A 14,062-nucleotide genomic window follows, 5' to 3' on the forward strand; every position below is an offset into this window, starting at 1 on the left:
TTTTTTTTAAGTTAAGTTTTTTTTTAAGTTAAGTTTTTTGTGTGTGCGTTTTTCCTGTTTAATTTTTTTTTAAAGTTACGTTTATTTTAAGTTAAGTTTTTTTTTAAGTTAAGTTTTTTTTTAAGTTAAGTTTTTTTGTGTGTGTGTGTGCGTGCGTGCGTGCGTGCGTGCGTGCGTGCGTGCGTGTGTGTGTGTGCGCGTGCGTGCATGTGTGTGTGTGTTTTTGTGTGTGATACAGCTGCGCCCTCTGGTGGTGGGCGGGTGGTGTTACAGCGTGACACACAGACACACAGACACACACACACACACACACACAGACGTGATCTGCTGGGTCTCATAGTAAATGCTCACTGCGTTCGCAATAATATCTCTGCTGTCGGGAAGAAACCACCTAACAGGAAATGACAAATATGCATTTTTCAGGAAATGAAGAAATCCTTATATTTTTTAAAACAAAGCAATACTGCCTCAGTGCCTCATCAAAGTTGGTGTTGTGACTTACTTTATATATTGTCAATTTCTTGTATGAGAGAGGGAGAGGTGGTGGACTTAGCTGCTTTAGCAGACAGTTTGAGAGTCCAATGGATTTAAAAGGTTTTGTTCCGACTCCCAATCGCTTTTTACTACTTTTCATTGGTTCAATATTTTTATTTTAGCCAACACACAGACGTAAAGGGTGTTCAATAGCATTGCTTTATGGAGAAAAATCCAAAAACCTCAAGGAGTTAATGTAGTGAAATGAAGTGATGATGACCACACCTGTTTGGTGCTGTAGCGGTCCAGCAGGTCGTTACTGATGTACGCCTGGAGCACCGTGTCTCTCTGCTCCCCCTGGTGCGAGCGGGTTAACCTCTAGAAAGACAGACATAGGATGTTCATGGAGGCCCAAAGACTTGTGCTTCATTCAGCTTTAACACTTTCACTTCAATGCATGTAAAAGGTCAGTTCAGAGCAAGCATTCCCAATCGGACAGAACATGTTTTCGAATGTTGTTTGCCTGTGTGTCAAAGAGCAGACTTGTCAAGTTGGAGGTTGAGAGTTGGCATATTGTACACAATATATAGGTATGACGAGGGGTCTTCTGTATTCTAAAGCGGACTCAATTCTGGCATAATTACACTCCATGTCTGATTACAATTTAAGCAGTAAGATGCTTATCGAGTGGGACTGCAAGACTTCAAAGAGTAAATGTCATCATGGACCCTATAGTCAACCAACAACAGGGGCTTTGCAGTCAAGTAAGTGCCGGGAAAACAATCAAGTGCTACAAAGTAACTAGGTAAATACAGTAGGAAACCTATAGCATCTGTCTAAACAACATATCTAAATAACATACTTAGCATCTGTGGACAAGCAAATATCTCATAACAGATGTTAGCCCCGTTTGGAACCTCACCCTCCGCTATTAGCTTCCAGAAGAGGTTCCGTGTCAGGATATCCCTGCATACTAGGTTGAAATGGGTCCTCTCCTGAGAGCTACGGACGATAGAATTTGGAGTGGAAAGTAAAACATTTGAAGCGGGGTGAAACAACCGCTTAAGCTTATTTAGTCAGCCTGTGGCCAGTCAACCCTCGTCCGCATGCGTAGTACTACTTCCATAAGATTGCATTGGGAAAACATGGCTACTGGCTGACTTCATGAGCTTTGTAAGTGGCTGTTTCACCTGTTCTAAATGTTTTACTTTACACTCCAAATTCTATCATCCGTAGCTCTCAGGAAATACCTTTACTTTTTAGATACGATACTGCGAAAAGGGGTTTTCTCCACTGCTCTTGTAGGGCTCGGTCCATTTCGACCTACGTATGCAGGGATATCCTGACACGGAAACCCTTCTCGGCGCTAATAGCAGAGGGTGAGGTTCCAAGCAGGGCTAGACAGATGTGTGAGCAAGTAACCAACTGTACAGTACATCTGCATAGGATAACCGACATATCGTCTCTGTCGGGTGGAAACATCATTATGTCCAAAACTGTGACTTTTCAGGATTGAAATAATAGAAATGGCAAAAGCAGCTGATCTACAAGCTCAAAATGTGAAACATACGAGCTTGTGGATCTGCTGCTTTTCATGCTTTCGTGTGACTCTGTAAGTAGCCTTGCCGAGCCCATAGGGCAGGAGCCTATCTCCTGTTTCTGTAGCGTGAGGCAGCTTGATGTACAAGTACACCCCCTGGACATGACGCTAGTATGTCGCAGGGACTTACCCCCAATCCAACCCTTGATGCTGAGTGTCAAGCAGGGAGGCACTGGGTCCCATTTTTAGAGTCTTTGGTATGACCCGGCCAGGGATTGAACCCCGACCTCCCAGTCTCAGGGCGGACACTCTAACCACAAGGCCAGTGAGCTGGTAACTTGTGACTCTGTAGTATGGTTAAAATGTGATAAGAGGTTTCTCCCCGAACGCAGACAACATAACAAATAAGTCCAGCTCCATTAGGGGCCTATTGGAATGGCAGTGATCTGCAGCCGTATACTCACCCAGCGCAGGGCCTGAAGCAGCAGGCACCGGAGTCTGTCAGTACCTCCTAGAAGGTCCTTCCTCAGCCTGTCATATTCCAGAGAGGGCAGCAGAGGCACCTCTTTGGTTCTAGACAAGAAAATAGCATTTGATCAACACTTTAAGTTAATATAGAGATACTGCAGTTTTAATTTCGTTGATTAAAACTATGACGAAAAATGGGTGTCGAGTCGACCTTTTTTCACTGACAAACAAAATAAAATAGAAATATAAAACATGCTATGATGACAAAAACTATGACTAAATATACTGACAATTTTGTCAACAAATAAAAACTAGACCAAAATGTTAGGGCAGGACTAGTGACTAGCCGATCTACAAGCTCAGATCAGCTATTTTCGGTAGCTGGTCTAGTACAAATCTGGCATTACGATGCTATTAAGGCCTGCCAAAATACATTCAACAAATACAGTCAACAAAATCTTAATCAACTAAAACTAGAAAAAATTTGGATGACTAAAATATGACTAGACTACTAAATGGAATGTTATTCTCAAAAGACTATGACTAAAGTAACCAAAATCAAAATTATCTGTCAAAATGAACTGACTGCAGATCGTTGATGAGGAAGTGCCCCATTGAGTGCCCCATTGAACACAATAGGATTCCCCCACCGTAGTGGCTATAGGGAGTTGGCCGAGAACACAGCAGGTGCTTGTTTGTTATGCACTATCAGGGCTGATATGGCTTATCACCCTCTCAATACTTCCATGTATAACTCCATGGGTTTCTATAAGTATGGCAGCTTAAGTTGAAGACTTACTGTGGTGCGATGGCTGCTCGAAGCATTGAGGAGGCCTAGGCAGTGACAGAGAGAGACATACAGAGAAATAAAGAGAGACATAGAAGAGGTTGAATACGCCTCATTTATTACTAACTCGCAGACTTTATTGTGACCACTTTTCTGTCGGACAGAAACCAGCTATGTGCAAAGAAATTACTTTTCAGGGAAAAATAAAAAATAAAACACGTTTTCAGAACACAATACAGCCTTGTTAAAGTTGGTATGGTGACTCTATACACTGCCGGATACTTGAATGTGTCCTTATATTATTATCATTTACCCAAATGTGGAGATGGGTCTTTTTTCAGTCTGACATCATCATTCTAATCAAAGGGGGACAGACCCCCTAACCTTGGAGTTAGGTGGTTTGAACCGACAGTTTGAGGATCCAATAGAGTTATGAGGTTTAGTCAGAAGCACTTTAATACTTTTCATTGGTTCAATATGGGTGTTCAATAGCATTGATTTATTTAAAAAAACGTGAAAAATGTTGTCTGATTTCTGCCCGACAGTGATGATATTTACTATGTCATTAGATAAACGGGTGTCTGTTCATGCATCCCACATCCACATTCCTTCATGCTTAGTGCCTCACATTTACTAGCCTTGGATCAAAACGGGCATCGGTCATATCGATGTGTCTTGTATCACAGCTAAATACTTACCAGAGTATAGAATCATGTTAGTTTCTGTACTAGAAGGCTTTTTTAGGAGTCTTCCTGTGAGTGAGTGCATCATGCGTGATTCTACTGCAACATGCTCGCTGAATCCCTGAGTGTAATCTATGCCATTTAGCAATATCGCACCATGCAAAATGAGTGACAAGGACACCGACCAATTGGATGAGAAAAGGAGGCGAGAGAAGGTGGGGGTTAGTGAGTTGAGCCATCTCAGTCCTTTTTTTGGTGGTCACTTCTCCCTATGGGCTATATAGCATAGCATTGGGGAATTCCAAAGGAAGTGATTCTTACGTATGAAAAAGGGGACTTTTTTTTTGGGCCCTGAAATGTAACCTGTAGACTGAAAGGTTTCATGACCTTTTCCCTGAGGAAGTAAAAGGTCTCAGGCGTAGCGTGTGGTGGGATTGGGTGATCTGGGGCGGGAGCCAGACACCCTGGACCGTGCCTCCCTGAAGCATGTTTCACTTTGTGACATTTGACCAGTGAGAGGGACCCGGGCAGTGGTGGAAAAAGTATTCAAATGTATTACTTAAGTATCAATACTGCAATGTACAAGTAAAAGTCCAGAATTCATGCCACAATTCATGCGTCGCATCACGACACATTGTCTGCCTTGTCGGCTATTTTCAAATGGCCGACATGTATATAAGGCTAAAGTGGTTAATGGACGTTTTATAATAATCCAAATCTACAAAGTAACTAATAACTAAAGTTTTCAAATAAATGCAGTGGAGTGAAAGTACAATATTTGCCTTTGAAATGTAGTGGAGTAGAAGTAAAAGTACTGGAAATTGGACATACTCAAGTACATATACCTCAAAATTGTACTTAAGTACAGTACTCAAGTAAATGTACTTAGTTACTTTACACTACTGGGAATTGGAAATTTCCAGTAGTGTAACTACAATGTAACTACAAATACCTTACTTAAGTACAGTACATTTAGTTACTTGACACTGCCTAAAGCATGTTTGACCTAGTGAGAGGGACCCGAGCCACGCAGGTGAGGTAGTACACTGCTACACCGTGACCTGGACTCACATGTCACAGTGACCTGGACTCACAGGTCACAGTGTGATGTGACCTGAGGTCTTCACCTCCTGTAGCTGTAAAAAGTACTCATACTGGCATTATATTTCCCCACAGAGAACTCTAGTTACTCAAGCAGTGGACACGCTCTGACCACATAAGTGCAACATCTTGGGTTCGAAGCCCAGCCCAGGACATGTTTGCAATCCCCCCTCCCCTCTACTTACTCCCCACTGTAGTCACGTACAATTTACTCATTCAGCCATACATACAATGGGCGGGGAACTCAATAAACGTTCTCATGTAGTGTTCCATATAATTGTACTGATGTTAAGTAGTAGTACAATACAATATGCATGAAGCTGTGGTGAGTAAGTAGGCACCCATTGTTGGGTTGCCATTGTTGTTTATGGTATCAGGTAGGATTGGCAGAGCTGTGAAAGTTTTGGTTTCTCCCTCTAGCTAAGTAAACATAGAGAGATAGTGATAAATAGAAAAACAAATGAGTGAGACATGCTTTTTTTTAGGAGGAGGAATTGGTGGTGGGGGTGTTGGGGGTGGTGGGGGGGTTATAATTGCACCTCAATTATGGTGTTATGTTGCGATACGGGGAACAATCAGTCTTTATGCCAGTACAAACCTGATCCTGAATTCTGAGAAGTTGTAGCCCAGGCTTTATAAGGTTATGGAGTGGAGTAGAGGGGAGACAGATCTCTAATGCTATAAAGTAGAGACTACGTGGGTTTGTGGTCATAGGGCCTCCTGCTATGCTGCGTTTGCTCATCTGCTTGTTCTAGGCCAGGGGTCTTCAACAGGGGGTCCAGGACCTCTAGGGGGTCCTCAGACTTACTACAGGGGGGGCTGCCAAATCTTTGTGTGATAGGAACCTTTTTTTTTTATTACATTATCCACTTGAACTCTAGCAGCATTCCTATTCTGAGAAGAACTATTTTCAAAGAGGTTTGGTGTAGAGGATGGGGGAAAAAATCACACTCGTGTGAAGTGAGGCTGCCACATGATGTCACTGCTTAAAGCAAACATTAAGTCCATAGGCGGCCTGGGCCGTGGCTCAGCGGTCCAGGCACCAGTCCGAGTCTGGTAGTGTGCCGCGGGTTCGACTCCCGATCGCGACGGCCTTTACTGCATGTCACTCCCCCATCTCTCTCCCCCATTTCCTGTCAGCCTACTGTCTGTCCCTCTATAAAAAATATAAAATAAACATTTAAAAGTCCATAGAGGCTTGGCTGCCACATGATGTCAAGAGTGGGCGCCTGTTTTTATGGGGGGGGGGGGGCTTGCTGATTTTTGGGGCTGCATGAATAAGACAAACATAGCCGAGCAGCCATCTCTCTCCTGTCCGACTGGGTTGAGAAACTGCACAGCCAACGCCGGGGAATGTCACTTGGCCAAGGGAAATATTAAGCCTCATTTACACAGTGTAAGACAACCCCTGTGGGCCAGATTATTTTGGCTCGTCATTGGCGTAATTGGGAATGCCTGTCACGCTTGTATCGAGTATGAATGCCCAGAACTCTGAGCTACGAAGCATGGCTTACAGTATCTTACAGTACACAGTGAGAATTAGGCTTTAGGTGGGTCTACTCTGTTACTGTAGGCAGTTGACTCTCAAATAGCGTAATCAATCCCATTAGTAAACTAGACCAGCGATGATTGGGAGTATACCTGCCCTATTCTACAAACACTAGTTACTGTGGCCAGTGGGTGTCAGGTTTGACCCTAACCACAAACCAAGAAGTGCACAATTAGTTGGGACTTTGCCATTTTGCATCATCACCAACAACAACAACAACATTGAGAACCATGCTGGCATCAATGATTAATTATTAACCAACTAGAACAGGGGTGGGCAACTGGCGGCCCGGGGGCCACATGCGGCCCCCACCTTCACTTAATGCGGCCCGCATGTTAATATCAGAATACTGATATAGTATTGATTTCAGCTGTTACAATTCCAAACACCGCTTTAATTACTTCATAACTAGTATTAATGTCCAATGTAGTCATTTTAACAGTTCATAAAGTTAACATAACTATAACTAAATGCATTTGAAATTCAATAAAAAGGTTACTTTTCAGGATTCCAATTAAAAAATAGCAAATTATTCAGGTTTTCAATTCAAATATAGCAAAAATAGCTGATCTACAAGCTCAAAACGCGTCGCAATGCGGCGCGTTTTGAGCTTGTAGATCAGCTATTTTTGCTACGACAGTAATGACCCACTCTGGAGTGGGTGTGGAAATATAGTGGCCCTCTCCATCGTCAAAGTTGCCCACCCCTGAACTAGAATATTGTCAGCTCGGCTGACACACCCACGGCATGCGGACTGTATTTCTGCAGCGCCTTTACCCAAAGCAATTAGATTCACCCGCTCACAAACATTCACACTGACAGTGGAGGCAGCCCCATGCAAGGAACCACCATCAGTTAGGTGTTCTTCTGTGTCTTACTCAAGGACGCTAAAACACAAAGACAGGAGGAAGTGAACTGGGAACCGCCGCTCCAGAGTGGCCACTCTATCCCCTGAGCCACTGCTGCCACACTTTTGGAATGCCACATCTATGGTGAGCATTTGAGCTCACAATACACTGTGCTGAAGGGAGATTTTGTAATCTCTCTCTCTCTCTCTCTGCAGCATAGGCTACTTGTGTACTAGTAGCTTAAGTTTTTACATGAACAGAGCAGGAGTGTTCACCTGTTGAACACTTCTCCAATCATGTTAAAAAAAGATATCGAACACAAGTCCAACACAGAATATGCATTATCCAAGCAATGTCATGATGCTGCCGGCACAATGTTCACACCTGTTTTCCAGAAAAACTAAGACTGCAATGTCGTAGGTCCCAAGCAGGCAAAATGACCAAACAAGATTCCTGACACTCAGAATTCAGTACACGTTCACAGTTCACATGCCACCAAAATCAAATATGCCGACACATTTCCTGCAAATCATATCTGGGGGGGGCTTTAGCAACCTGCTTTGAACGCAGGCAAATACTATTCTAAATATTAGTAAAGACCTAAATCATGCGGAACACATCTGTCACTTTGACTAGTAAGCTGGTCTGCCATTTTGACCAGTTTGAAAAATGCTTAAACCTTAAAGTTTTCTCCTGGGATTTTTGAACAATTTTCGTGAAATGTTCTACACACAATCTATGGACCATTATCTGAAATCCCAGTTGAAGAGAAGTTTGTACATGAAAATTTGTACAAAACAATATAGCTGCAAGCAGCGATAACAGGCACTTTAAACAAGCATAACTCATGCTGTCTGTCTGTTACCGATGGGTGACCTAAAGTGTTGTCCTGTCTTATCACTGCTTGCAGCTATATTTTAAATTGAGATATTCCCATAAATTGACGTTAAAAGGCCAAAGAATATTGCAACGCTGGCCATTGGTCAGCGCCGCACTCGTGCCCCCCAAAACGAGTCCTGGACAGAAATTGGCCCCATCCAGGGCTGGACTGGCCACAGGACGTACCGGGCATATTCCTGGTGGGCCGCGACCATAGGGGGCCGCCATGACTTTTTTGGACAGGCAGGCAGGCCAATAGGCGGTAGGCCACCAGGAAAGGTCCGGGCATGCTTCGATTCTGCCAGTGCCATCATGATAATTTCACTGTACCTGTATCAGTGAGTGACAAATAAACCCTCTACAAAGGGTTGTGTCTGTTGGTTTGTATCATTTATGTTGTTCTGTAAAAGTGGTGGTATTAGGGCTTGTTTGTTTGTGTGTGCCTCGACGGAGCTGGTGGTAGAGTTTTTGCTATCTGCGCGCTGGTTGTGGTGGGCCGGTCTGGGCCAAATTCACACGAAAATGACCGGGCCGAATTTTTGTCCCAGTCCAGCCCTGGCTCCACCTACCCCTGGCCTAAAGATTTTAAATTCCCCACTAGCAGCCCCTAGAGGCCGCGTGCTCACAAATACTTACCATAGTATAGAATCATGTTAGTTTCTGTACTAGAAGGTTTTTTTAGGAGTCTTCCTGTGAGTGAGTGCATCATGCGTGATCTACTGCAACATGCTCGCTGAATCCCTGAGTGTAATCTATGCCATTTAGCAATATCGCACCATGCAAAATGAGTGACAAGGACACCGACCAATTGGATGAGAAAAGGAGGCGAGAGAAGGTGGGGGTTAGTGAGTTGTAACCTGACTCCGCCAGATGGGGCAGCAGAGAGTACACTGGGTTCCCCCCTCCTGCTCCTCCTGCTCAGCGGCAGCTAGAGGCGGGATCAAGGCAGCACTGTGTATGCCTTGATCCCGCCTCTAGCTGCTGCTGATTGGCCAGGCCGTTTTGTGGCCGGAGCATCAAATCTGCCTGAGAGTTCCCAGATGGGAGCAGGAGGGGGGAACCCAGTGTACTCTCTGCTGCCCCATCTGGCGGAGTCAGGTTAAGTGAGTTGAGCCATCTCAGTCCTTTTTCTTTTCTTTTTTTGCCACCTGCCACCTGACCAGACTCAACGAATTGACACAAACATTGTCACCCTGTGCTCTCAGTATAGTGTGGGAAAAGACACAAAATAAATGAACAATTACAAATCATTCTCACTGAACACTATTGGATTTTAACCGAATTATTCAAGTGAAATAAAAAAGTAAAACTAAAATCACTGGGGTTCATCCTGCAACATATCTGTGTGCGAGGTTGACATTTTGGTCTGAGGGGAAAAGGCCAATAGAGCGTCGCAGTCCCGCCCCCTACCATGGCCCAGGAAATGATTCTCCGTTAATTTTCCTCATAGACATTTCAGAAAGTATTTATTTAAAGACGTTTACTCCGCGGACAAAGCCAACTCGAGTCGTGACAAATCATGACAACAAACACAATTTTTTGGGCCGAACAAATAATTAGAAAGAAGAAAAAAACGGCAGGTTACAACACTTTTTTTGTTGTTTTTCTTCTTTGTAATTATTTGTTTGGTCCAAAATATTGTTTGTGTTGTCATGAGTTGTCACGACTCCAGTTGGCTTTGTCCGCGGCGTAACCGTCTTTAAATAAATACTTTTTGAAATGTCTATGGGAAAAATGCATTGGGATTCATTTCCTGGGCCATGGTAGGGGGCGGGACTGCGACGCTCTATTACGAAGTCACTCAAATAATTGTCGGCCCATTCGATTCACATTTTGGCTAAAGGATATGGTGTCACAGTAAAGGCCATGGGGGTCACCAAAGTCACAGTCGAACCAGTAATTTCTTGAGATATCTCTCTGCCAGGTAGGTGGAAACAGGCTTCAAATTCAGGATCCAAATTCAAAAACAGCAAAAGTAGCAGATCTGTTGCTTTGTGCCGCGTTTCGAGCTTGCAGATCTGCTACTTTTGATGCTTTTTGTGTGATGCTGTATTGTAGTATGATCAAGAAGGACATTCATTTACATGGGGGAAAAACAATATCATTAACATATGTTAATGATATTGTGTTGTTGCAAGTGTCAGAGGAACATTGCCCCCCTTCCATTAGTGGAACTAAAATGACCAGGTAACCATTACCAGAGCTAAATGGGTGGGTGGATAGTGGGGGTGACAATGAGGACGGCGCTCGGGGAGGAGGGCACGTTTAATGTCAGCGACGTTCTCAGAGGTAAGCCCTTTCTTTGTTGGAAGAAGCGGCTGGGATAATAGGGCCCATTCTTGCAACGAACAAGGGTTATACATTGCATTAAACTAGGGCAATCTAAAGTCTCCAACTCTAGGGAAATGGAGCAGAATGTAGGGCAAGTAGCACAAAGGCAGATGAAGAAAGATATAGGAGTGGTAAAGAACCAAGAGACGAGGAGAGAGAGATAAAGAGAACGGCGGGAAAATGAGGCAAGACAACTAGTAGTTGGGTGGGGTTAGTATGTAAAGATGAAATTCTATAAAACTTACATAGCCGTCATCATAGGGACTCATAGAGTAATATCCCTTTATGGACAGAGCATCACACGCATACACACACACACACGGGCATACACACACACACACGTGCGGGCATACACACACACACACACACACACACACACACACACACACACACACACACACACACACACACACACACACACACACACACACACACACACACACACACACACACACACACACACACACACACACACACACACACACACACACACACACACACACACACACACACACACACACAAAAGCAAAAACGCACACACAAAGAAAGGAGTTTTTGAGTTATAATGGCATACTATACAGTGAGAGACAGATGCAATTACAGCTGATTTTGAAAGTCAAAGGCTTTAGACACAGTAAAGATGATTCATACGGTCTTAAAGCTATACACAATGTAACATTTTGGTAGAGTATGTTAATACACTGGTTCCCAAACTGTGGTGCGTGCACCCCTTGTGGTGCAAGGGGGGCCTTCTAGGGGGTGCACGACATGAAAATGCTAATGGTGGTGCTATGGTTTTATTTTAAATATATTAACATATTATGCCAATATATGGCAGAATATAGCCTATGCTGCATATGCCATATTCAGGTTCATATATGTGCATGTGGATAAATAGGAAATGTATGTATCTACTGTATATAGCTTATGAAATGTATATTTCCATGTGAGGGGTGCGTCAGCTATAGGTCAGGAGGTAACAGGGGGTGCATGGCCAAAATGTTTGGGAACCGCTGTGTTAACACAATATAACTAACACAGCTGGGGTGGTTGTATTTGGTCGGGTAGGAGGACCAAAACAGTTTTAAGTGATACTGCCTGAATACGGTCAAAATTAAATTTCTCCCCTGAGCAAGCAGGCATGCTCAATTGGCACAGTGGTAAAAACTTCCGGCGGAAACCTGGGTTCAAATCCCAGGTAGGACCTGAAAGTTACAGAGTGCAGCCGTAAATTCTGATTCTGGAGAATTAGCAGAATTGCTCAGGTGCATATTCATAGATAGTCCTATTCTATAGGGCATAGCAGTGGTGGCCATTTTCTGGTTCCATCGATCCAGACTACATATTCATTTATAGAATCAAGCCAAGCCATTTTTTTGAAAACTGCAAAACAAAGGGTATTTTTTTCCCTCCACAGAATCAAAGGTTTTGTGGTCAAGATTCATCAGGATGCTGGATGTCTTGATTCTAGGCTTAAAATAATTGATAAATAATTGTGTAAATCAATATAGGAAAAATGTATGGGGTCTGGATCGATCGATGGAACCCAAAGGCCGCCACTGCTGGGTTCCCCAATAGGCAAATGGCCCGCGGAGCGCCCCCTTGTGGCCCCTGGAAGAAAAGTTTTTTGTTTTGTTTTGGGGGGGGTGTCCCAGATATAAATGGCATGGAATGGGGTCAGTAGCCTATGCATGTCAAACTGGGCACCCCCTCAAGGACCACTGGTGGTCCCCGGACCACTGGTTGAGAACAATTTTGTGTTAATTAATGAAAAAATTAAAATATTTTTTTTTTGCGTGTGCAGACTCGGCCCCCAGCCTGGTTCCCTAGTCAAAATATGGCCCTTGAGGAAAATTAATTGGGGAACCCATTCCATCAGACAGCGGCAACAGCGACTATTTCATAACACGGTGAATGAAAGAGTTGTTTCCTGACCTGGTGTTAGTACGCTTCGTAAACCGCCTTTGGGCCTAAAAGTACAGTTTGTGCTGACTCACTCACGAGTGAATTCTAAGAAACTCTCAGATGACAATACTCTATTGAGCCTGTTGCACTTTGTTACGTAAAACCAGGATGCAGAATGCCGTGGCTTGACAAGCACTGTCTGGCAGTGATGATTTATCTGATCGTCTCAACTCAAAACTAAAGGAGAGCCATTCAATAATGTTCTTTTGTCAATAGGACAATCGTCCGCTTGCGTAGGTGTTGTCGGAAGGCATATTACGCCGTTGCTTGACTGTGCAGAATTATCCGCATACACACGGTGTAGGCTGGCTGGCGGTAACCGGAGAACTCGCCGCGGTTTTGTGCATTTTAGTTTTACTTCACCTTTATTTAAGTTGTTTAGAGTTTACAGTAGCTGAAGTAGGAATGCTAAAGTTTAAACACCAAAGTACCGAAACAATGTAATTAATTAGTAAACAATATCCTGAAATATCATTGGTATTTACATACTCTCCTTTTTATCATTATCTAGCTCAGGGGTTCTCAACGTTTTTGGCCGGGGACCCCCGGAAATGCTTTGGCAATGTCTCGGGACCCCCGCCCCGCCCCCTCCCGACACCCAATATAAATTGACTGCTACAATAACCTTAAACCATTTTGGGCGGGAACCTCTTTTGGTGTTTTAAGCATTGTTATAATTTAGCTATTGAAAAATAGCAGATCTACAAGCTCATAGCGCGCCACCGAGTGGCGCGCTACGAGCTTGTAGGTCTGCTATTTTTTAAAAATCGTGAAAATAAAAATTTTAAAAAAATCTTTTTTTTTCTTTTTTTTTTGAAAATAATTTGGGGACCCCCTAAAATAATTTGGCGACCCCCCGAGGGGTCGCGACCCACGGGTTGAGAACCCCTGATCTAGCTGACCATTTAATTGCATAAAATAATTTGATCACTTTGGAAATTAACTATAACATCTGTGGGTTTGACATACTACACTGATGAAGACGGCATGTTAGCACAGGGGTTCTCAACGTTTTTGGCCGGGGACCCCGGAAATGCTTTGGCAATGTCTCGGGACCCCCGCCCCGCCCCCTCCCGACCCCCAATATAAATTGACTGCTACAATAACCTTAAACCATTTTGGGCGGGAACCCCTTTTGGTGTTTTAAGCATTGTTATAATTTAGCTATTGAAAAATAGCAGATCTACAAGCTCATAGCGCGCCACCGAGTGGCGCGCTACGAGCTTGTAGGTCTGCTATTTTTGAAAAATCGTGAAAAAAATAAATAAAAAAATAATAATTTGGGGACCCCCTAAAATAATTTGGCGAACCCCCGAGGGGTCGCGACCCACGGGGTGAGAACCCCTGTCAGTTAGCATAACGATTGAAGACATTGAAACTTGTTTCTCTCCACTTTTCGCTGCGGCGAGTTGGTAAACCGGCGAGTTCTTCTTCTCG

General features: G+C 43.7%; 1 protein-coding gene across 3 annotated transcripts in view; it reads right to left on the reverse strand.

Moving 5' to 3' along the window:
• Positions 1-14,062, reverse strand: part of armc9 (armadillo repeat containing 9) — an 85,338-nt gene that overhangs the window by 50,670 nt on the left and 20,606 nt on the right. For 2 of the 3 annotated variants that reach the window (XM_079506708.1, XM_079506707.1), the window contains 4 exons: positions 10,906-10,941; positions 3,282-3,316; positions 2,479-2,587; positions 760-852 (listed from right to left, as the gene is read on the reverse strand). In XM_079506708.1, coding sequence (XP_079362834.1) covers positions 760-852; positions 2,479-2,587; positions 3,282-3,316; positions 10,906-10,941 — 273 coding nt within the window. The remainder of the gene's footprint in view (positions 1-759; positions 853-2,478; positions 2,588-3,281; positions 3,317-10,905; positions 10,942-14,062) is intronic. The other variant, XM_079506709.1, reaches the window with a different exon arrangement.

This window comes from Electrona antarctica, assembly GCF_951216825.1.
Source record: "Electrona antarctica genome assembly, chromosome: 7".
In the NCBI taxonomy this organism is placed as follows: Eukaryota; Metazoa; Chordata; class Actinopteri; order Myctophiformes; family Myctophidae; genus Electrona; species Electrona antarctica.